Source organism: Nicotiana sylvestris, chromosome 9 (genome assembly GCF_000393655.2).
Source record: "Nicotiana sylvestris chromosome 9, ASM39365v2, whole genome shotgun sequence".
Lineage (NCBI taxonomy): Eukaryota > Viridiplantae > Streptophyta > Magnoliopsida > Solanales > Solanaceae > Nicotiana > Nicotiana sylvestris.
Window position 1 is genome coordinate 155,233,981 of NC_091065.1, and position 22,655 is coordinate 155,256,635.

At 33.9% G+C, this 22,655-nt stretch overlaps 1 protein-coding gene across 2 annotated transcripts; it reads left to right on the forward strand.

Moving 5' to 3' along the window:
- Positions 1–11,194: 11,194 nt before the first annotated feature.
- On the forward strand, positions 11,195–21,612 carry LOC104214351 (nicotinate phosphoribosyltransferase 2-like). Of its 2 annotated transcripts, XM_009764004.2 has the most exons (16): positions 11,195–11,435; positions 11,569–11,757; positions 13,045–13,192; positions 13,718–13,837; positions 13,976–14,110; positions 14,203–14,264; positions 15,361–15,436; positions 16,411–16,512; positions 17,552–17,668; positions 18,005–18,063; positions 18,751–18,925; positions 19,494–19,628; positions 19,738–19,836; positions 19,972–20,080; positions 20,829–20,941; positions 21,260–21,612. In XM_009764004.2, exons 2-16 carry the CDS (start codon positions 11,588–11,590, stop codon positions 21,335–21,337), a joined length of 1,698 nt encoding a protein of 565 aa, XP_009762306.1. In that variant the 5' UTR covers positions 11,195–11,435; positions 11,569–11,587; the 3' UTR covers positions 21,338–21,612. The 2 variants fall into 2 exon arrangements, with proteins under 2 accessions (XP_009762306.1, XP_009762307.1); XM_009764005.2 differs by lacking the exon at positions 19,972–20,080 and having other exon boundaries at positions 11,195–11,757.
- The last annotated feature ends 1,043 nt before the right edge of the window (positions 21,613–22,655 follow it).

A 22,655-nucleotide genomic window follows, 5' to 3' on the forward strand; every position in this document is an offset into this window, starting at 1 on the left:
TCTCATAACTAATGGTTTTAATTGGAGGCATACAATTTCTGCTAAACCAATTTGGATTTAAACCAGCATTATCAAGATAAATTATCATAATTTTTATTATGGAATTGTGCTTTAATAATTTGAGCAAGCAACCTTGCAAAAGCCAAACTGCAAGTTGATAACAAACACACATGTGACTATAGAATAGATGAATCTACTAAAATCATATAATAGTAAACGGTCCACATGGCAGGTGATTGGGCTCATACATATATATCATCTTTTATTCGTTCCAGATATCAAGGGATTCAAGCCCAACCTTAACTGGTATATCATGAGAATGAGCAACACAAGAGAATTTTTGAAGAATCTCTATTTCTTCAATATATGCTAATGTGAATTCTCAAGTAATTTTCACATCATAATTGAACCGGGATGGCCAACTGGTCATGCCAACTAATCTTTGTTTTAGTAAACATCTAGTTTACTTGTGACATGTGATTCTATCATCATGCTTATACATGTATAATACAAAGAGAAAAATCGGATAATCTTTCATATTTACCCGATATGATTATTGTAATACGAAGATATTCAATCTTTCTTTTATTTATAGTCTCAAATGCCACCTATTTTGGCTAATATATTTAAAACTCTAAAAATTTCTTTTGAGACTTATTATAATATCAATGTCATGAACAATTTCATTTATCCGGGTAGTAACAAATTAGTTCTTCCAGAGCACTTACCTGATTTTTTTACTATAAGATCTGTTGTCACACCATTCATATGGTGAATATCTCCTTTACGGAGAAAATTATATCATAATAAATTTTCATGGTCAAAGTAATCATAAGCAAAATCATTTCTTGCTTTAATTTTGTCTTTAATAACCTTTTACAAGGCATGTCAAAATATTTTTGGCATACCACATGTACGTGACCAATGACATATTCATGTAACCATACGGTAATATTCATTAGTTTTCTTTCTCTCAAACCTCCCTTAGAGGTGAGTTGTTATATGTATCCAATCATACATTGCACGTCTTCACTAATTACTTTTATCACATATTGCTACATTTACCTTTAGGAATGAGTCTGCATTCTTAATGCTTATCATAAGTCACATTCTCTTCAAATAATAGAGTATAATTATCGCGACGTGCTTTATAAATTTTCCATACCAATTTGATAGTAAATCTTTCCTTCACCTTTTGAAAGGATTATTTTGAGAACTTGTATTTTTCTCCTTTTTGCGATTACCAATGATGACTATTGTTATTTTGGTTTTTGGCATGCCGCATTCATTGGTCAACCACTTGTCTTCATTTAAATATATTATGCACCGCTACCAAATTCACTTTAAGAATGGAGCAAATCAAGTGGGACAAGCTTCATGCTTTTTCATGAAAAATACATTATTTTTCTTTAGTCATCATTATATCATCAATATGGTGCATTGAGACTCAAACCCAATGCCTTACCCATATAAAAGCATGTTAGATCATAACGAGTTGGAACTCAAACTCAATTCTTATCATCATGCATGGTGCATCAGGACTCAAATCCGATGTCTTACCCTTGTGGTGCGTTGGACCTTAAATCCACCGTCTTACCCTCAATTAATGGCATAATAAGCCAAAGTGAATGTACAAGGACTCGCCTTCGAACATTTAAAAATATTATATCACTTTTGGCAACCATATAAATCGTGTAACTCTATTATAGTTCAAGGATAATTTTTTTAAAGTAAAACATTCAAATTAAAGAACTATTACATGATAAATCCTATGTACTAATAAACCAAACCATATAGACGTTTTAATACATCGTGCTAATAATGTGTTAAAAAATATAGCTCAAAAGTAATAATATGAAACAAACAAATAGACAAGAATGTAGAGAGAAAGAGAGGAGAGATTTTTATTTTTTCAAGTGTTTTCCAAGGGTGCACAATGCGATGCCCAAACCCTCTATTTATAGAATGATATTGAGGTAATACAAATGGATGTCATGAACGTGGTATTAACTATTGAGAATATGGGAGAAGATCATGGGGAGATTATGAAGATGTGAGAGTTACAACTATAATGGTGAGAAGTAGTGGAGATTATCTATATAATGGAGAAGAATAGTGGGAATTATATTTGATTAGTGGACATTCATATAATATGTATTTCATAACAATATCGAACTAATTGTGATTTTTTCCTCAAATTTGAATACTGAGTCCTACAGAATATAGAAATTATTCTCTTTTTCAGGGTTGAAAAGAACTTCATTTCACATGCATTCCAAGATATTGTCATTTTGGTAGATACATTGATGAACTCTATTAACTTAACTAAATTGGGCAGATCTATGTTGTACTATGATTAGTGGTACTAGCTACGTAATTAGGGTAGTTTATTTTCCCCCTTAAAAAGACACAAAAGTTTCCTTCCTTTATATATTGAAGAAAAGTAAACTTCTATTAACTCTTCATTTAAGAACTACTGTTAATTTTTATTCCTTGATTACACAATGTTATTAGTATGGTTCTTGTTCCAGTACTAGTTTGATAAATAGGATAAGTTTACTATCACCTGGAAAGATTCATTTTATTTAACGGTATCTCACATATAATGTACTGACATTAATTTATTTTAAAATGGAGTTAAGTTAGACGTACCAATAGTATAAAGGAAGTTCCTTGTTATCAAGTCATTTTCAAGATATTTATATTTATTTAAATGGAGTTAAATTAGATGCACCAATAGTATAAAGAAAGTTCTGTTATAAAATAAAGACTATAAAGTAAAGACAAGTATAGAGAGAAACTGATATATTATTCGAATTCAAACTGATGTACATAATGAACTGAAATCTCTTCTATTTATAGAAGAAAGGAAGCTGCTGCGTAAGCTGCTACTATACTAGATATGGATAATCTTCTACTGAGAGCAATGTTTATCCATAACGGAGTACTGAAAGGATAAGCTTATTATACCCGATATGGATAATCTTCTACCGGGGGTAATATTTATCCATAACTGGGTACTAAAAGGATAAGCTTATTATACCCGGTATGGATAATCTTCTACCAGGGATAATATTTATCCATAATTGGGTACTGAAAGGATAAGCTTATTATACCCTGTATGGATAATCTTCTACCGGGGGTAATGTTTATCCATAACTGGGTACTGAAAGGATAAGCTTATTATACCCGATATGAATAATCTTCTACCGGGGCAATGTTTATCCATAGCCGGGTATCGAAGTGATAAGCTTCTTCAGGAAGCTTATTTCCAATAGAGTACTTAAATAGATAAACATATTTACGGTGGAGTTCCATATGGATAAGCTTCTTCAGGAAGCTTATTTACAACGGAGTACTAAATAAACATCCATAATATAATATATTTATAACACTCCCCCTAGGATGTTCATTAAAAAATAATGTGCCTCATTAAAATCTTACTAGGAAAAACCACGTGGGAAAAAATTTTAGTGAAGGAAAAAGAGTACACATATTTAGTAATACGCATTGTTGGCTGCCTCATTAAAAACCTTATAAGAAAAACCCTGTGGGAAAAACCTTAGTAAGGGAAAAAGAGTATAACGCGCATTTTACTCCCCCTGAAGAAAATCTTATTTCAAATATTTGAGTCTCCGCATTCCAATCTTGTATACCATATTCTCAAAAATTGATGTTGGTAAAGACAATCTGTTGGATTGTCACTTGAACTAATTTGATGCACATCAATGTCACAATTTTCCTGAAGATCATGTATGTAGAATAATTCTGGTGAAATGTTCTTCGTTCTATCTCCTTTTATAAATCCTCCCTTTAATAGTGCTATGCATGAAACATTGTCTCCGTATAATATTGTGGGTCTTTTATCACATTCCAACCCACATGTTTCTCGAATGAATCACTGATCTCAATCATATGCACTCCCTGCTTGCCGGTTTGAAATCGAGCTTTATGGGTATCGGATAAATAACCTGCATCTGCATTACCAATACGATCTGCACCACTTTTGTTAGCATTAGCAAGATAAATAAGTGCACCATCTACACCGAGATAGAGTATTTCAGGACCAAGGAGCTCCTCATCCTCTTCTAGAGGTTGGAACGGATCCTTATTCACTTCAAGTGATTGAATATTCATTGGTGTACTTAATGGGTACACTTTGTCCATGTAAAAGTATTTTTAAGACCCTCTTGGAGCTCTTCCGGAGTTCCAATAAGATTTATGTCACCAACATAAACAGCAAGTGTAACAAATTTTGATGACATTTTCTTTATAAAAATACATGGACAAATAACATAATTTATGTAACTTTCTTTCAGCAAATATTTACTGAGGCGATTATACCACACGCGCACAGATTGCTTTAAACCGTACAAAGATCTTTATAATTTGATCGAGTACATTTCTCAAGACTTTGAATTATATGCTTCGGGCATTTTCAATCCTTCAAGGATCTTCATATAGATTTAGCCAAATAAGTCATATAGGTTAAGACTTGTATCTAAATGGTATGACATCTTCAAGTGTCTGGACTGCTAGTCCGATCCTCACAATCTTTTACAATATTGTGCACTATATTGTATTAAATATATCGTCGACGATCATTTTGTGTCAGTTCCGAAGCGACATAACTTGTGGAGATCTCATCACTTTCTTTATTTTCAGGTACCTGAACTTTTTCGGGAGTTTCATGAAATGTTATGTCGTGGGCTCTTCTAGAGCTTATTTCCTCCTCATTATGATCATTTTGATCATTAGCTCCTACTATTTTTCAAGGATTGTTACCTTTGGAACCGATTGGTCTACCACGCTTCATGCGTACAGTAAACTCTATCCTTCAGGGACTTTAATTTTAATAGGAGCATTTGCAGCTGAAATATGATATTTAATTTTGGATCAGCAAATGCTTCTGGCATTCGACTTGAATTATCTTCTAAGTGAGGATCATGATAATTCGATTCATATAGCATATTTTTCAACTGTTTATTCCATCCCCCAAATGTTAGAAAAACTAACATATATCCCCAATCATCTTTGGGAAACATATCTTTGTGTATTATGGTAGAGAAATTAATCATATACCACGCAACAAAAGATAGTAAAAATATTTGGTTTCTGATCCTAAACCAATTGTGAAGGGAGGACTTATCATATATTGTTGATCTGATGCATACAAGTGCTGCTATATGCAATTTAGAAAATCTTAGACCAACATATGAAGCTTTGTTCTCATAAGCAATGGTTTAGCCATTAATAGGAGGTATTCAATGCTAAACCAGCTTGGATATAAACCAGCATTATCAAGATGAACTGTCTTGATTTCATAATCTGAAAATTATGCTCTTAATCGAGAAAAGCAATTCCAAATGCCAAACTGCAGATTGACAATAATTACACATGTAACCATCTCATATATGCACCTATAAGTGGTTCACATGATAGGTGAACGAGCCCATATTCACCTTTTATATATTTCAGAATCAGGGGTCTTAGTCCCAACTTTAGCTGGTATAATCAATTCATTATGAGAACAAGCAACACATGAGAATTCCTGAAGAATCTTCTAGTTCTTTAGTATATGCTTATCTGAATTCTCAAATAGCTCATTTAAAAATGGCAAATGAAAACTTCAAGTTTATCATGTCATGTGTTATCTCTTAGTAAACTTCTGGTTTACTATGGCATAAACTTTTGCTTTAGTAAACTTCTGGTTTACTGTGATACATGATATAGTACAAATTAAAGAATAAGGCGGGTAACTTCTCACATACATATTATTTTACCCCCTATGATTGTGGAAACATGAAGATTATCAATCTTCCAATCATTTGTAGTCTCAATATGATAGCCATTTGTATTAGTAAACTTCAGGTTTACTACAACATATGTTTTGACCATAATCATATAATATGAATGACATATTTGTATATAAGCTCTTCGAGAGCCTTCATTTATTATCCACAATCTAATATTTATCTGGCACTACTGGTGTCATGTATTCTTTAGGCAAACATTTAGCTCTTCAGGAGTTGTTGATACATTTTGTACTATCAAATATTGCTCAGACACTGCTGGTGTCATGAGAGAAAATCACAATCAAATAAACAATGTAAAACAATTGTTTAAGCACACGAAAACTCCTCTTCATAATATTTTTCCACTTCAGGAGGCAATTTCAATTGTGTTACTTCTTCAGGAGCAAATTTAAAATACGAAATATTGAGTATATATTCTCTCAATTATATTAACTCTTCTGGAGGTGAATTGTAATGTATTCACATCAAGAGCGCGTTCATATTTACCCGACTTATTAGTATTGTCACATTCACTTCAGGGAATGGATTAATATTATCAAAAGTTCTCATCCTTCAGGAAATCGAACATAATTATCTGAATGCGCATTAATCACATCAAATTGTGATGCCTCAACTTCTTTTAAAATATTTACTACTTCAGGAGCAAATCGAGGCGTGCATTTAATATAGAGAATATTTATGTAGCTTATCTTCAATTGTAACCATAGAAAGCCTAAATTATCACTTCTGGTGATCATAGGCATATACCACTTCTGGTAGTTAACAAAATATAATTACAATGAGATATACGAAATATAACCACTTCTTGTGGTTGTATATTTCTTGCAAACTCTGCTAGAGTTTAAGTTGATCTAATAATGTTATCCATATTCTTCAAAATGACATAAACAAGATATATTATAGTAAACATCATTATCAAATCATAATTTTTCTTTATGTAGGATAACGTCCTTAGACCATGACGTCTTGGGCCATGAAGCGTATGATAAAGGATTCGCAGGCCATGAAATGATGCTCTCAGGCTATGAGGATGGTGCCTCCAAAATGTTATCCATATTCTTAAAAATGACATAAACAAGATATATTATAGTAAACATCATTATCAAATCATAATTTTTCTTTATGTACAATAATTACATAACCATACTATCTATTACAAATAACAAAAATTAAAATATTTACATTTCTACAGATTCACCAACGATTACATGACTTGTTTCTCCTTCTGGGAGTGCAAGGTAATCAGTTACATCCAAATGCATGAAGTTTAAATTATCTTCAGAAATAAAATTTGCTTCAGCATTTTTCTCTGTCTTCTTTTGGGAAGCTTGATAAAGCTCAACCAGGTGCTTTGGCGTACGACAGGTACATGACAAGTGCCCTTTTTCTCCACATCTATAGCATGCATTTTCTGCATTTGGTGCTTGCACCGCTTCATGCTTTTGTTCCTTCCTTTTCCACTGCTGGTGGTGAGGAGTGTTCTTTCGTGCATTATTATTACCATGATTAGAGTTTCTTTCCCTACCACGACCATGACCACGACTGGGGCCACGACCTTTTCCACGTTTAGCCTGGTGGAAGTTCGTCTCATTCACTTCAGGGAATGGACAAGAACCAGTAGGTCGGCTTTCATGATTTTTTTATTAATAGCCCATTATATTGCTCGGCTATAAGAAGATATGAGATAAGTTCAGAATACTTTTTAAATCCCATCTCTCGATATTGCTGTTGCAGGAGCATATTCGAGGCATGAAAAGTGGTGAAAGTTTTCTCCAACATATCATGATCAGTAATATTATCACCATATAACTTCAATAGGGAAATAATTCTGAACATAGCAGAATTATACTCACTGATAGATTTAAAATCTTGTAGCCTTAGATGAGTCCAATCATATCGTGCCTGTGGAAGAACGACCATCTTCAGGTGGTCATATCTATCTTTCAAATTATTCCACAGTATGACTGGATCTTTAACAGTAAGATATTCCATTTTCAGGCCCTCATCAAGGTGATGGCGTAGGAATATCATTGCTTTGGCACGGTCTTGGTTTGATGCCTGATTTTTGTCTTTGATGGTGTCTGCCAGACCCATCGCATCAAGATGAATTTCAGCATCAAGCACCCAAGACATGTAGCTTTTGCCCGATATATCCAGGGCTACAAATTCAAGTTTAGAAAGATTTGACATTATTTAGGAAAAGAAAGTTCTTACCTCAGATACTTTCAAAATATTTGCTCGAGATGGTAGAGCTTCGTGCTGATAACGTGTTATAAAATAAAGACTATAAAGTAAAGACAAGTATAGAGAGAAACTGATATTTTATTCGAATTCAAACTGATGTACATAATGAACTGAAATCTCTTCTATTTATAGAAGAAAGGAAGTTGTTGTGTAAGCTGCTACTATACCAGATATGGATAATCTTCTACTGAGAGCAATGTTTATCCATAACGGAGTACTGAAAGGATAAGCTTATTATACCCGATATGGATAATCTTCTACCGGGGGTAATGTTTATCCATAACTGGGTACTGAAAGGATAAGCTTATTATACCCGGTATGGATAATCTTCTACCGGGGATAATATTTATCCATAACTGGGTACTAAAGGATAAGCTTATTATACCTGATATGAATAATCTTCTACCGGGGTAATATTTATCCATAACTGGGTACTGAAAGAATAAGCTTATTATACCCGGTATGGATAATCTTCTACCGGGGGTAATGTTTATCCATAACCGGGTATCGAAGTGATAAACTTCTTCAGGAAGCTTATTTCCAATAGAGTACTTAAATAAATAAACATATTTACGGTGGAGTCTCATATGGATAAACTTCTTCAGAAAGCTTATTTACAACGGAATACTAAATCAACATCCATAATAAAATATATTTATAACAAGTTACTTGTTATCAAGTCATTTTCAAGATATTTATATTTAAAAAGGTTACTTGCGTATACGACTTAAACTTTTTAAAAAATTTCATTGTGTAAATATTGTTTTTACGATTATTCCAAAACATATACATGTAATCTTTAATAGTAGCCCACAAAAGGAGATAAGAATAGACTTTTCACAGTCAAAAAGGAAAATCAATTTTTATTGTACTTTGTTTACTCATAGTTATCAACTAAACTTGTGCATGTTGTTGGCTACTAGCGTACTGGAAGGGCAACCGTCCATTTCTCCTTGATCCCTTATTGCACATTACAGACGCAAAACACACACTACATGAGTATTCATAGTTCGGTTTGGATCGATTTTTCCCTTAAAAGATGTCAAATCAAGTAAATTAATTTTTCAAATATTAGAACCAAATCAAACTAATTAAGTTGGTTTTTTCTCAATTCGGTTTATGTCGAATTTTGTCGATTTTTCAGTTTTTTTTTCAATTATTTATCGGTTTTCTCTTAAATATAAGATATACACTACCAAGCACATATTCCGACGACCACATTTCAACGTAATACTATCAAATCAATTGCCCTTTGAGAAATCTATTATTTACCAAGATATATTGATGATAATTGAATCAAATAATGATGAATAATTTAAGGACTCAATCAAAAATATATTATTTTTAACACGAAATAGATTCTTACACTTAACAAAAGAAAACTATCAATCAAACTAGAATGTAAAGGTAAAGAACTATATTAAAAGTGCAAACTATTAATATTTATCATTAAATTTTTGAAAAATACATATATATGTGTGTGTAATAATAAATTTGAAATAACTACTCCTATAGTCGATTTGATTTGATTTTTTTCTGATTTAAACCAAAATCAAACCAAATTTGATCGATTTTTAAAATCCAGAGTCAAACTAAACCAAAAAGTATCGATTTGATTCGATTTTTCAGATTTTTATAAACACTCCTGCCACACACAAAAAAAAAAAAGGAAAATAGAAGAAAGAATGATGGGTGTTTGTTGAAGAAATGTCGAGTGGCAACTGGAAGAAGTAGATCCACGAGTCTCGATCGGTCATTCGTGAAAGGGACAGGCTTTGGTCTTTCTTTATTCTCCAAATGACAATATCCACTAATCCCCCCGACCCCGAGATTAACATTGGACTGAATGTATGACCATCTCCTATTCGAAATTCAATTAATCTAGATTTGTGTGGAATAAGTTTTATTGGTATGGGACTCCGACATGGGCGGCTCGACATAATTATGAAGCCTAAGGCGGAAATAGAAGGTGAGGCCTTAATTTTTTTTAATTATATTTTTTATTCTTATAATTTATCGAATCTAAAGAAGTTATAATCAGTTTTATTTATTGCCAAAAAACAAATTTGTTTAATCACTCTTGTGTTATCATGTTGAACTTTATTGATTTAGTTTTGAAATTTTTTTTCAACCGAGACATCTAATATAGAAATTGTTAATGGTAATTAAGTTAATACTTTCTACCTGATTGAGTTTGCCAATTAGAGTATTCTTCTACTTATACAGTTTCTCTTATCACTTTTAATTCTAAATATAAGTTAAAACAAAAAAATAATATAGTAATTACTATGTTTCAAGAGTCATCCAACGTCAAGGACGAATTGTAATAGTTACTTATTAGCGTAGCTTGAAATATATCAACAAAGGCACTTAAAGAATTAAGAAAAATTATTCTAAACTAACATTATAAGAGATCGATTTAAGTTGAGACGAATTAAAGATAGGACACAACTAGTAATTACAATTTAAGATGTGTAAAACTTTTACCTATAACTATTTTAACCAAATAATTTAAAAATTCTATCAATAGTGCACAATTATTAAATATTATTATATATATTATTTATAGATTTTGGGGTCCTAAGTATTTTGGGGGCCTAAGGCCATTGCCTTAGGCTCCAGCCGGCCCTGGATTCTGATAATATAGGTTCATTAAGGGAGTAAAACTTTGAATGGGATGTTTTCCATTTCGATATCTCTAGTTAAAGACGAAAAGATGTAATCACTCTACTACTCCCCTTGTAAATATTTTTTTTATCTATATTCGATTTTGGTTGGCCTTCACTTCTAGCCACAAGTTATTCCCGTATTTTATCACATAAAGTGTTTAATCCTCCAAGATCAATTTTATGTCTATAGTTGAAAAATATAATTCCATCCGTCCTAATTTATGTGATGTTATTTGGCTGGACATAGAGTTATTTTTTTTAAACTTATAATATAAAATAAGTCATAAATATTTATATAATTATAAGTCATCTCATTAAAAGTAAAATAAATTTTTTTAAATAAATTTATCGCTAAATATAAATCTTTTTTATTCTTTTCGGTACAAACTAAAAAAATACAAGCACACAAATTAATATTATTCGTGTCTATTGCTACAAACTTACGTCCGCTTGTTAAAAATTTAGATCCGCCACTTCCGTGAAAATAACCCAACAGTTAGATAGGACTGAGGAGCCAGAAGCGAGAAGTGTAGCATTTGGTGACATCAAAGGCCGAAAACTGAAACTTTTATCAAACAGCTGGGCCTCCATCTTCCTCTCTTCCTCTGTTTCTTGAAGCAGGGAAGAAGCGGCAGGCACCGGCACCGGCACCGGCACGGAATTGTTTGGTGAAATTCAAAGGCCAAAAAATAAACTCTCATCGATCGTAAGTTTACAAAATAATCTCCACTTAGTTTTTAACGTTGTACCAGAGAACAATTCTGTTGTATTCCATTGAAACCGTGTTCTACAAGGGTGTCCCTTTTCACTTCCTTCGTCTATAAATCCATTAATCGTAGGACTCTATAGAGGAGAATCATGGCGGCTGCAGTAGCTAATGGGTTGAAGAAAGAACAAACACGGCCTAATAAGTGTGCGGTTATTAGTGGACCGACCAATCCAATGGTGACACCTCTTTTAACAGATCTTTATCAGTTTACTATGGCCTATTCTTATTGGAAAGCTGGAAAACACGATGAACGAGCCGTGTGAGTGCCTGCATTTCCCATTTTCACCCAAATGCATCTTTATTTACCATGCATTTAATGTGTTTGATAGAATGAAATAATGACAATATCCACGAGGTTCGAACCATGCGCCACTGGCGCAGTGGCGGAGCCACATGCAAGGAAGGGGTTCAATTGAATCCCTTTAGTCAGAAAGTTATACCGAGCAAATATGGTAAAAATTATTCTTTTTATGTGTATATAAAATTTTTAATCCCTGAAGATAAGAGAAATGCAGGTTCAGATCCTACGTGTGGTATATCTGGATTTTTTTGAATCCCCTTGTCAGTGTTTTTGGCTCCGCCACAGCACAACTGGCCCTCAAGAATTTCTTGGTTTTCAAAAAAAAAATAAAAATGAATTAGTGACAATTATTGATTTGGATTGTTGATCGAAGTATCGAACTGTAAAATTGTAATCAGGGGCGTACGCAGGAATTTATGTAATCGGTGTCATAATTTATAGACGTACAGGAATTATAACTTCAATTATCATACTTCTAGACAAAATATATATTCTTAGTCTATCGGTTTTGTTGAATTTCAAGTTAGAAAAGGTCCTGGATTCAATTCTACTTTATCACTATTTTTAACCATGCAGACTCTTTCAAATATTTGCAAAAAAAATGTGCTAGTTGAAATTCGAACTCTAACCTTTTAGAACAAAATCAAGCACATAACTAACACACCAAGAGGAAATGTATGTCAAGTGGTGTCATTTTTTCCTATTTTTCTATTTCCACACAGTACTAATACATATATTTAGTAAAAAAATTCGACGCGATACCGCTTCGCTAAGAGTGTTTCTGCCCCTGATTGTAATTGATCATTGTCTCGATTGAAGATGACACCCCATAAATGTTTCTATGAGTTCTTTTTTTCATTTTTTTAGTGAAGATGGTAAGTATCAACACCTCAAGATTTCTAACTGTTTATTTATCTCAATGCCTTATTGAAATGAAAAAACAGGAATTTTTTTTATATTAATTTTATGTCAGCAACATGCCTATGTTTGGTCTAATTCTTGCTTCTTCCTAACTTGTGAAAGCGTTTGGAGTAATGGCTGATATTCAGATTCTAACTCAGGATCTCTGCATGCTCCACCATATTTATTTGAGTGAACAACACTGTTAGAGAGGGACACCATTATTTGTTTATTTTAGGTCTACAACACTAACATTCTTATTTTATTTTTCTCGAGCAAACGTTTTTTCATCTAAAATCAAGTGAGCTACAAAATGGCTTATTCCCATCTGGTTGAATATTTCAGGTTTGACTTGTATTTTCGGAAGAATCCATTTGGTGGTGAATACACAATTTTCGCTGGGTTAGAAGAATGCATAAAATTTATTGCTCATTTCAAATTAACTGAGGATGAGATAGCTTTTATCAGGTCATCATTGCCCCCAACGTGTGAGGTAGATTCATTATTGACAAAGTAAATAAGCAGCTTTATGTGTGTAAAAGTTATTTTTGACTAGTGACATAAATATGCTTGTATCCTTTTTTCCTTTTAGGGTTAATAGTTGTTTTTATGCTTTTATATGTCATTATAGGAAACTTGTGCATGAATTCTGGAGGATTAATGATTTTCCTGCTTCATGATACCTTAGTGAAATATGTTATCTCCGTTAGGATAAAACCTGGGTGATTAATGAGATAACTATAAGCATGAGTTGCTATGAGTGAACTGGTGGCTCATTTCGAATTGTTACTTCTATTCTAGATGTTGTTTTGGAAACATATTGAAGTGTATCTCGATAATTTTGGACAAAATAGTCTTCTTTATTATCTTGCATTTGCTGTTGTTGTGCATTATTAATGCCCTATATTATAGTCCCTGCACAATTTATTTCTAAGCCAAAAGACCTCTTAAAGAATAAATTGACATACTTATAGTCTTAAGCGCATGAGTAATAAGCATCTGTGAATGGTTTTTGTAGGGTGCCTTCTATGGCTACCTTCGAGGAATCAACTGTTCAGATGTTGAGATATATTCTATACCTGAAGGATCAGTTGTCTTTCCCAAGGTACCACTGATGAGGATTGAAGGGCCAATTGCTGTAAGTACCGATTAAATTATCCTTTTATTCATGCTTGTATGTTGAAGGATGCATTGTTCTCAGTAATTATGCTCCATGCATTTTCTCAAATTTATGTCCAATTTTAATGTGCCTGGTGATTGCTTTGAATCTCAAAAGGTGGTTCAACTACTGGAAACTGCTTTTGTCAACCTCATAAACTATGCATCGCTAGTCACTACTAATGCTGCAAGACATCGTTTTGTTGCTGGAAAGTCCAAGCTGCTGCTGGAATTTGGGCTTCGAAGAGCACAGGTCTTTTTATTTTTTATATTTCTTTCTGATAACTTGAAATTGGAAGGTCTCTCTTCCAAATTTTGCTGTGATCTTTGCTTCTTCATGAGTAGGGTCCTGATGGTGGTATATCAGCTTCGAAGTATTGCTACATGGGAGGATTTGATGCAACAAGGTGATTCCTTACACAAGTCTCCTGTTGTAATCTGCTTTCAGGAAATAAGTGCCACTATCTATTCTTCTTTCTAAGTGAGATGCAGTTTTTGAATTCATTCTGGACATCCTTTTTTCTAAATTTATATTTTGAATAAAAAATTTAAGAATCTTACAACCAGTCATAACATTGCAAATGTGCCACTGTATAACTGGTATAATTAAGAACACTCTTGACCTCTGTTGCGCGAACTCTCCAAAATACTGCCGCACTCGTCTCGGATTCTCCTAAAATACACCGCTATTGGAGAATCCAACACGCACCGGGCGACATTTTCGGAGAGTCCGAACAACATAGCTCTCGATCGCCAGACTTCTGAAAAAGTAGTTCATAGGAAGTCACCATCAGCAACAACAACAACAACTAGGTCTCAATCCCAAGCAAGTTGCGCTCAGCTATATGAATCCTCATTGTCTTTGTCGCTCATTTAAGCTCATATGTATAGTGAGGATCCATCATAAATTGATTGTTATAAGGTGACTGCTAACCTACTGTAACCCTCCTCTTTTATCGGGATAATGAACCAGCAAGAGAGCAAGCTCACACAATGTATAAGAAGTCACCAGCCTCGTTAATTCTTTTTATTAAAAAAAAATCGAATACTATTAAATTCCAAAATTTATTTTAATAGGTAAAGGATTCGTGTTAGCTCTTCCAGAAACAAGATTGAACATTTTCTAAAAAGGATCACTACACTGGAAAATCAAGTGCAATTTGACTTTGAAACACTAGAATAGGCCCTTGTTATGGGTGGATGACATCAATTGAGATCATTCTAACATAAGTTTTCATTTACCTTTTGCTTTACGATGTGCTTTGATTAATAAGATGAATAAATTCTCTTGATAAGCAACTCTAACTGCTGAGATTATCTTCAACCGCCTTATTTGCAGCAATTTAATGTTCTGTTTTTAGCTTTAAAAAAAAATGTTTTAATTAGAAGAATGTGAAACCCAGAACATTGTGATACTTGTTTCCTTTCTTTTTGAGATTTAAAATTTTATCATATAAATCTAGCCATGAGGATCATATCTCCCTTGGAAACTTTGTTTGACAGCAATGTGGCAGCTGGGAAGTTATTTGGAATCCCGTTGCGTGGAACACATTCCCATGCCTTCGTTAGCTCATTTCTGGTTGGTGGAACCTTTGCGACAACTTTTCCTTCTGTGTAATATAAGTGGTATTTTTAGCATGTAAGTGTTTCAAAAGTTTGTTTGTCACACACAACTCACAATGATATTTGCTTAGAGACTTGGGCTTTTATAAGGAGCATAACCGAAAGGTGTTTTATAACATCAAATCTTTTAAATTCATCTTTGTCCTTTTTACATGAATGCTAGTTTGCCTTCATTCCACATCTATTATTATTAGTATTATCATCACTGTTACTGTTATTTCCGTAGATGCAGGTCATCATCTAGGTTTTCCTAGTTAATTTAGATGCACAAATACCATTTATTCTGTAACACATCTGGGATAGTCGTAGGAATAAGCCTGATTTGGATATTGGGAAAAAATTGATTTTGGTCGCTAAAATTTCTTTTTCTTGAAATCTATAATAGAGGCTTGGGATTGACATATAATTTGATTATGATGTGAACTCTGTAATAGTGCCCTTGATTGTTGGAAGGGGCTGCCAGACAAAGATTTCTCGGAGAACAAGTATAATTACAGTGACATATACTTGCATCACGTGATAATCTTAGTCATGGATCGTTGCTTTACAATGAGATGTTCAAGCATCTTTACAATAAGTTAAGTGAAATCTGCTTTATGTGAATTAGAATTCCCACATATCTGCTTCTTGTTCTCCATATGGTAAAGCAATCTTCATTTCTGGCTTTAGCACTTCTTGGCAAGTGAGTTGTTAGCTGTCGACTAGTGAAGCCAGGTTTTTGACATACATGGTTTCTAATTTCAAGGTTTGGTTCTTTCAATTGATTGGTTATGTCTGGTTCGTCTTGTTCATAATGAAGATAAACGCAACTAAAATACAGACTATCTAGATTATAATGGTCTCTAGATTCTCAGTACTTATAATTTTATGCTCAATCTCTCACGCTGGCTCAAAGTTATCTGTTATCTAATTTAATCTGATATTATGCAGAGCCCAGACGAGATCACAGATAAATCACTTAAACATCATGATGGCTCTAGTGTTTGTAAGGATTTTGTTAGTCTGGTAAAGACGTGGCTTAATAAATTAAAGGTATTATTTCACCCACTTAATTTAAGTGTTGTGTCCCTGTTGGCTTATTATTTACTTCCATCTTCAGTCATCAGATTTTGTTCTAAATTTTCATTTCATTCTGCTTTTGCGCTTTGACATGTGTCCCTTCCTATCAAGTATCCCTTATTTTGGCTTCACCTTTTTTACTTTGCATTTTAATCTACTCTGGGGCTTTTATCTTCTATGATCACTCAAAATTTGATTTATCTAAGAAGTGTCGGGGGTTTATCCAATTCAGATGGTTGTCCGGCTGTAAATGCTTTTCGCTCTTTACCGGTGTAGTCCCATTGCGTAAGGGTAATAAGTTGTCTTTTCTGATCTTGTGAAGTGAATGCACCTTAACCTAAGTGGTAGCTTGAAGTGGGGAGCAGTTGAGTAGATACGTGGCTAATTGCTAACTTGTGATCCCCAATGAGTTATTCCCATTGAAAGAAACTTTTTGGATAAATTTCACTGTTGAAGTTGAGTGAGTTTAGTCCACATGCCATTTTAAGCGGCTGCACAATAAGTGGAGTTTAGTCCACATGCCATTTTAAGCGGCTGCACAATAAGTGGTAGCAGATCGTTCTATGTTGTGGCCCTTCATCCCTCCCATTCTCATTCGATTTATCTACTTCCAAGGCAAGTTAGATGTCAGAATTAATAACAAAACTCACTAAATATTATTATATGTGAGTGATTACATGGAAACAATTTCATCTATTGCAGACTTCTCTTGGCACTTCCATAATGAAGCTGAAAAACAAAACAAAACAAAATCTTCTGAGTATCATCTGGGATTTTCTTAGTTCCTGAACAGATCTTTATTTAAATACTTCTAATATAGTTAAACATACTCCCTTATTTTCCTGTTTTCCGTTCCTCTATCAGAGGTTGCAAGAAATTGATACTCTATCAAAATTGAGCAACTCCCAAATCTTGATAATCATCAAAATTTAAGTTGATGAAGGTGGTTGATGCTTCTTTTCTTCCATTTTGAGCTTGGATGTGATTGTTATGATGACTGTGCTATCTTCAGGGGTCACGCATATTAGGTGGAATTTTCAGTGAGACAAACCAAAGTGAGTTAGCAGCTTTCACCTCATATGGGCTCGCCTTTCCTGGAAGCTTTTTGGCCCTTGTAGACACTTATGATGTAAGTGCACCTTTAAATTTCTTATGCCACTGCTTTACTTTGTTTGCTGTTTGGGACTTGACCTTGTTATCTATAAACTAAGGATGTGTAGTTGAAAGAGCACAAATTTAAGTTGCGTCGGTATCTTAAACTAAGGAAATCTACTTGGAAGAGAACAGTTTATTCATGGTATCCAGTTATCAGCTGAGGCCTAACTTCAGCTTGTAGGATTATTTTGATTTTATTTTATAGTTTGTATTATGGTGCATTTCCGCTCTGTTCTTGGACTACATTCTGCTTTGGCGTCCTATCAACTTTCTTGTTGATGTTGACCTTCTATAACATGTACTTTAACAGGTCATGAGAAGTGGTGTTCCAAATTTTTGTGCAGTTGCGCTTGCACTTAATGATTTGGGGTAAGTGCTTCACTTGATAAGTTCTATTTAGTTTACACATTTTGCCTTTCTTTTATGCATGTTCTCTACTTCATATGCTGCTTAATATATTGAAATGTGTGCTATTGAAAGTTTTGTAATATTGCACGTATGGAAGAGAAAATGGCAGCTGGAACTCCTAGTGCTATTTTTATTCTGATTCCCTCATGCGTTGTATTGTTTATCTTTCCAGTTGATGATCTAACTACAATTTAAAGAACAATTTGTCTGGAAATGGAATCTGAAGATGTTGATCCCCATCCCCCCCCCCCCCCCAAAAAAAAAAAAAAGAAAAAAAGAAAAAGAAAGAGCTGAAAAACAGAAAGGAGTTGAGATTCTCCTTAGAGATCCAAGGTCATTCTTTCCATTTAGCACATTGTGTTTAGGTTATGGAAAATTGTCCACTTTGCTTGGCCGACAAAGCACACTGTTTTCTTTCTTAGTTTTAATGAGCTATGCCACTTATAAGAACTCAGCATGATTACCTCCTTTTTCTGTCCTAATCAATTGTTCTATCCTCTGAGGATTTATTGTTTTAGTTGAAACCATATTTTGTTTGACCAAGTGTTTCTTATTGTTGTATTTGTATTTCTACTGTGGTCATTGGAACATGGCCATGCCTTACATAAATTTTTTTCTTTGTATGTTGTTCTTATGTTATATTTGCAGGTATAGAGCAGTTGGCATTAGATTAGACTCTGGTGATCTTGCTTATCAGTCATGTGAAGCCAGGAAATTCTTTCAAACTATTGAAAAGGAGTTTGGAGTGTCTGGTTTTGGAAAGATGAGCATCACGGCTAGCAATGACCTTAATGAGGAAACACTGGATGCGCTAAATAAACAGGTTAGAGCATCAGGAATATAATACGGGCATAATAATAGAATCTTGCCCTATGTTATTCGACCTTTATCAAGTCTCCTGTTCCCGTAAAGGCCAATGGATGAAGGGCAGCAAGTGGCATCTTTCTTGATTTTGGGTTTATGTGGGGGGTTGGGGGGGGGGGGATTTGGATGGTAAACATTGCAACTAGAGCAGTGAGGGAAGCATCTAGATTTGGGAAGTAACCTGAGCTCTAGGTATTAAGTAACACACACACTGTTAAGTAATGAAAATATGGCGGTTCACGTCCATTTCAGTTTCGCTTGCATGATTAGCACTTATGAGTCGATCGGGAAAAATAATGCAAGAATATATCGGTAAAATATGCTAATAAAATCTTCCTCCTAGTGTATGTTCGTTATTTAGAAATTCGGAGGCATGAGTACGAACTCCCAACTGGACACCTTTTCATTTTTATAACCTTAAATTCTTGAGCTATAGCTTGAATAGTTGAATTCATGCATTTATATCCAGTGCCTTCCATTTTCTTCCCTTGATTAAAGGAAGATAATTTGACCTACTTCCTAAACAGGGGCACGAGGTTGATTCTTTTGGTATTGGAACACATTTGGTTACCTGTTACGCGCAGCCCTCTCTAGGTGTTGTTTTCAAATTGGTTGAAATAAATAATCAACCAAGGATCAAACTTTCTGAAGATGTTACAAAGGTTTGCTGAAGCTATACTACACTCTGTAGGCATTTGAGATCCAATATGGATTTCATTCTATTTCCTCTATATTCCATGAATATGGAGGTTCATTCTATTTCCTTTCTAGGTCTCTATTCCATGTAAAAAACGGTGTTTCAGATTGTATGGAAAGGAAGGCTATCCCCTTGTCGACATAATGGCCGGTGAAAATGAACCACCTCCCAAGGTACTTTATTTTTATTTTATTTTTTCAATACATCCTGCGGTATTTATCAAAGCTTGTCATGTCTAGTTCTTAAGTTGCGGTCCTTAAGATTTATCTGGTGTATACAATGGTTAACAGAGAAAGAAATATTGATAGGTAGGTGAACGAATTTTGTGCCGTCATCCATTTAGTGAATCTAAAAGGGCATATGTCGTACCCCAGCGTGTTGAGGAGCTTTTAAAGTGTTTTTGGCCTGGCAGTTCAGGTGAGACTTGTTTTCTCTAGAATTATAGTTACTTTTAAGCTGGAAAATTTTCTGAGAAAAAATGTGACCCTACAGTTCGTCAATTCCAAAATGCATCGGATACTGAGTTAATTAGCTACATGTTAGTTTTGCAAGTTATTGCTAAGTGACTAGGGCCTCTAACTGCTACATTTTGCTTTTATGAGGACATTGTTCAATCATCGCATATGGAGGTTTAGTCATTAAACACAACCAAGCCATTTAATTATTTTATGTGGTGGGGGAGGGTTATGATTTAGATAAGAAAAAGTAGAGTGTACAATTTTTTTCCTTGTCTCATTTCCACAATAAGAAAAGGAAAAACTGTTGTTGAAATATTAAATTTCTGTGGCATTTGCTGGCAATTCTTATGTAATGGTAATGTGTCAAATTTATAAATATGTGCTATTTTTTTATTTTCTATAATGGTGGTGTCTGGATCAGCTTCCGAACACCTCGACTATTCCACCAAATTGCTGCTACCTCCCACTAGTACAGGTACTAGGTAACTCTACCTATTAAGACTTAGGCATATAAGAAGAAAATCACCTAAGTTTTTATGTCTCTGCTGGGATTTGGACTTCATACACTCTTTATCGTTCTAAAAAGTCTACTTCAGTTTTCTCAACGGTGAAAATGGTCGACAGAAGGACCATGCCTCCAAATCAACTGCTCTTGTAACAATTTATCCAATATGGAAAAATTGATGTTGCTTTTATCATTTCTGAAGATAAAAAACGAGAAGACCTACCTCCCTTTAAGGAGATTAGGGAACGATGTATTAAACAATTGGAGCAAATGCGGCCGGATCACATGAGAAAGCTGAACCCAACACCATACAAGGTATTGCTGATGAGAAATACAACTTTCGAATTCTTGTACAACTTTAGTAATTTTGATGGGTTTAACCTTTATGTTCTTACCACTGATCTCATCATACTTTTGAAATTATGGGTTCAAAATTTATTACTTGTTGAAACTTTACTGATTTCTCTCACACACGCACACGTATGTGTAAGTATAGTATATAATTGTGTGTGTGTATATGCTCCATGCCGAAAATGTGGGGTTCAGTTGAACCGATTGACTATATGCTCCATACGCCCCTGGCTGAAGCATTCTTTTGCAAATTTTGTTGGTTTTGGTTGAATTACTGAGCAGGTTAGTGTGAGCGCAAAGTTGTATGATTTCATCCATTTCCTCTGGCTGAATGAAGCACCTGTTGGGGAGTTGCAGTGATCAGCAAATGAAAGAACAGAATTTTTGAAAGATTTTTTATAGTGGAGTATAGTTTGTTCAGAAAAGGATCTTCCAATAACATGTACATCATTTTCCTTTTTTTTATTTTTTATTTTTTCCAAGTGGAATGTATAAGATCCCTTGGATGTGTAAGAAGTGAATAAAAGTCAGTTTCTCTTTCTTCGTTACCATTATTTCTTTTGTTCCTCAACTAGCTACTTCAGTTCTTGGCGATGGAACCGAAATGTATATTTCATAGAGACAATGTTCCAATATACCCAAGATCTTGTAGCACTTATAAACGAGATCCATCAATTAATATTACACGGAAGTCATCAATTATAAACACTAAAACAATTATTATCTGCTCTTTATAGACATATTTGATATTTGCAACCCCTAAGATCCGTTCAGGATCATGGGGTCCTTTTCTACCGGATAGGAAGGGTTATAGTACAAAATATACTTCTAAAATTGCCCCATAAATTTTATATCTATTTTTATAAAGAAATTATATAATGAAGGGGATTCTTATTTACATAAATAGTATATCGAGCTTGGAATGAGCATGCAAATTAGGGAGAAATTCAAAAAATAGCTAGATTTTCAAGTGGTCATTTAAAAATAACCACGCTTTCAAAAGTAATCAAAATTTAGCCACTTTTCATGTAAAGATAAATCTGAGCGAAAACACTGTTCAAAACTCGAAAAATATGCTAGTATATTATGTTGGAGTTCTAGCATAAGTATATTTGGACTCCATCATATTATACTGTAGTTCCAGGATAAGTATACTGGAACTCCAGCATAATATGATGGAGTTCCAGTATAAGTACACTAGAACTCCAGCATAATATACTGGAGTTCGAGCAAAGTATATCGGTCTAGTATAATATGCTGGAAGTTCATACACAAGTGCTCGAATCTCCAGTATATTATGCTGGACCGGTCTGTATTGCAACAAAATAGTGGTTATTTTTCAATGACTTGGCAAACGCAGACTATTTTTAAATGACCAGTCCGAAAACTGGCCAGCCCGTACTATTTTTACACAAAATTAATGATATTAATTGGATGAGGGTATCTTACTTGTTTACACCGTAAGTTAATATATATAAGTTTAAAATTCCTTTTGTATTATCATGCGCCTGGATTATAGTATTACTAGTTAATTGGCCGCGCTTCACGCTGTCAAACATCTTTGTTTTATATTAGATTCAAAGAAAATATATTTCTTATACTGCCAAAAATAAAACATATTATATGATAGCAAGATGTAACATAAAAAAAACTTATGAAAAAATCAAACAGAAAATCT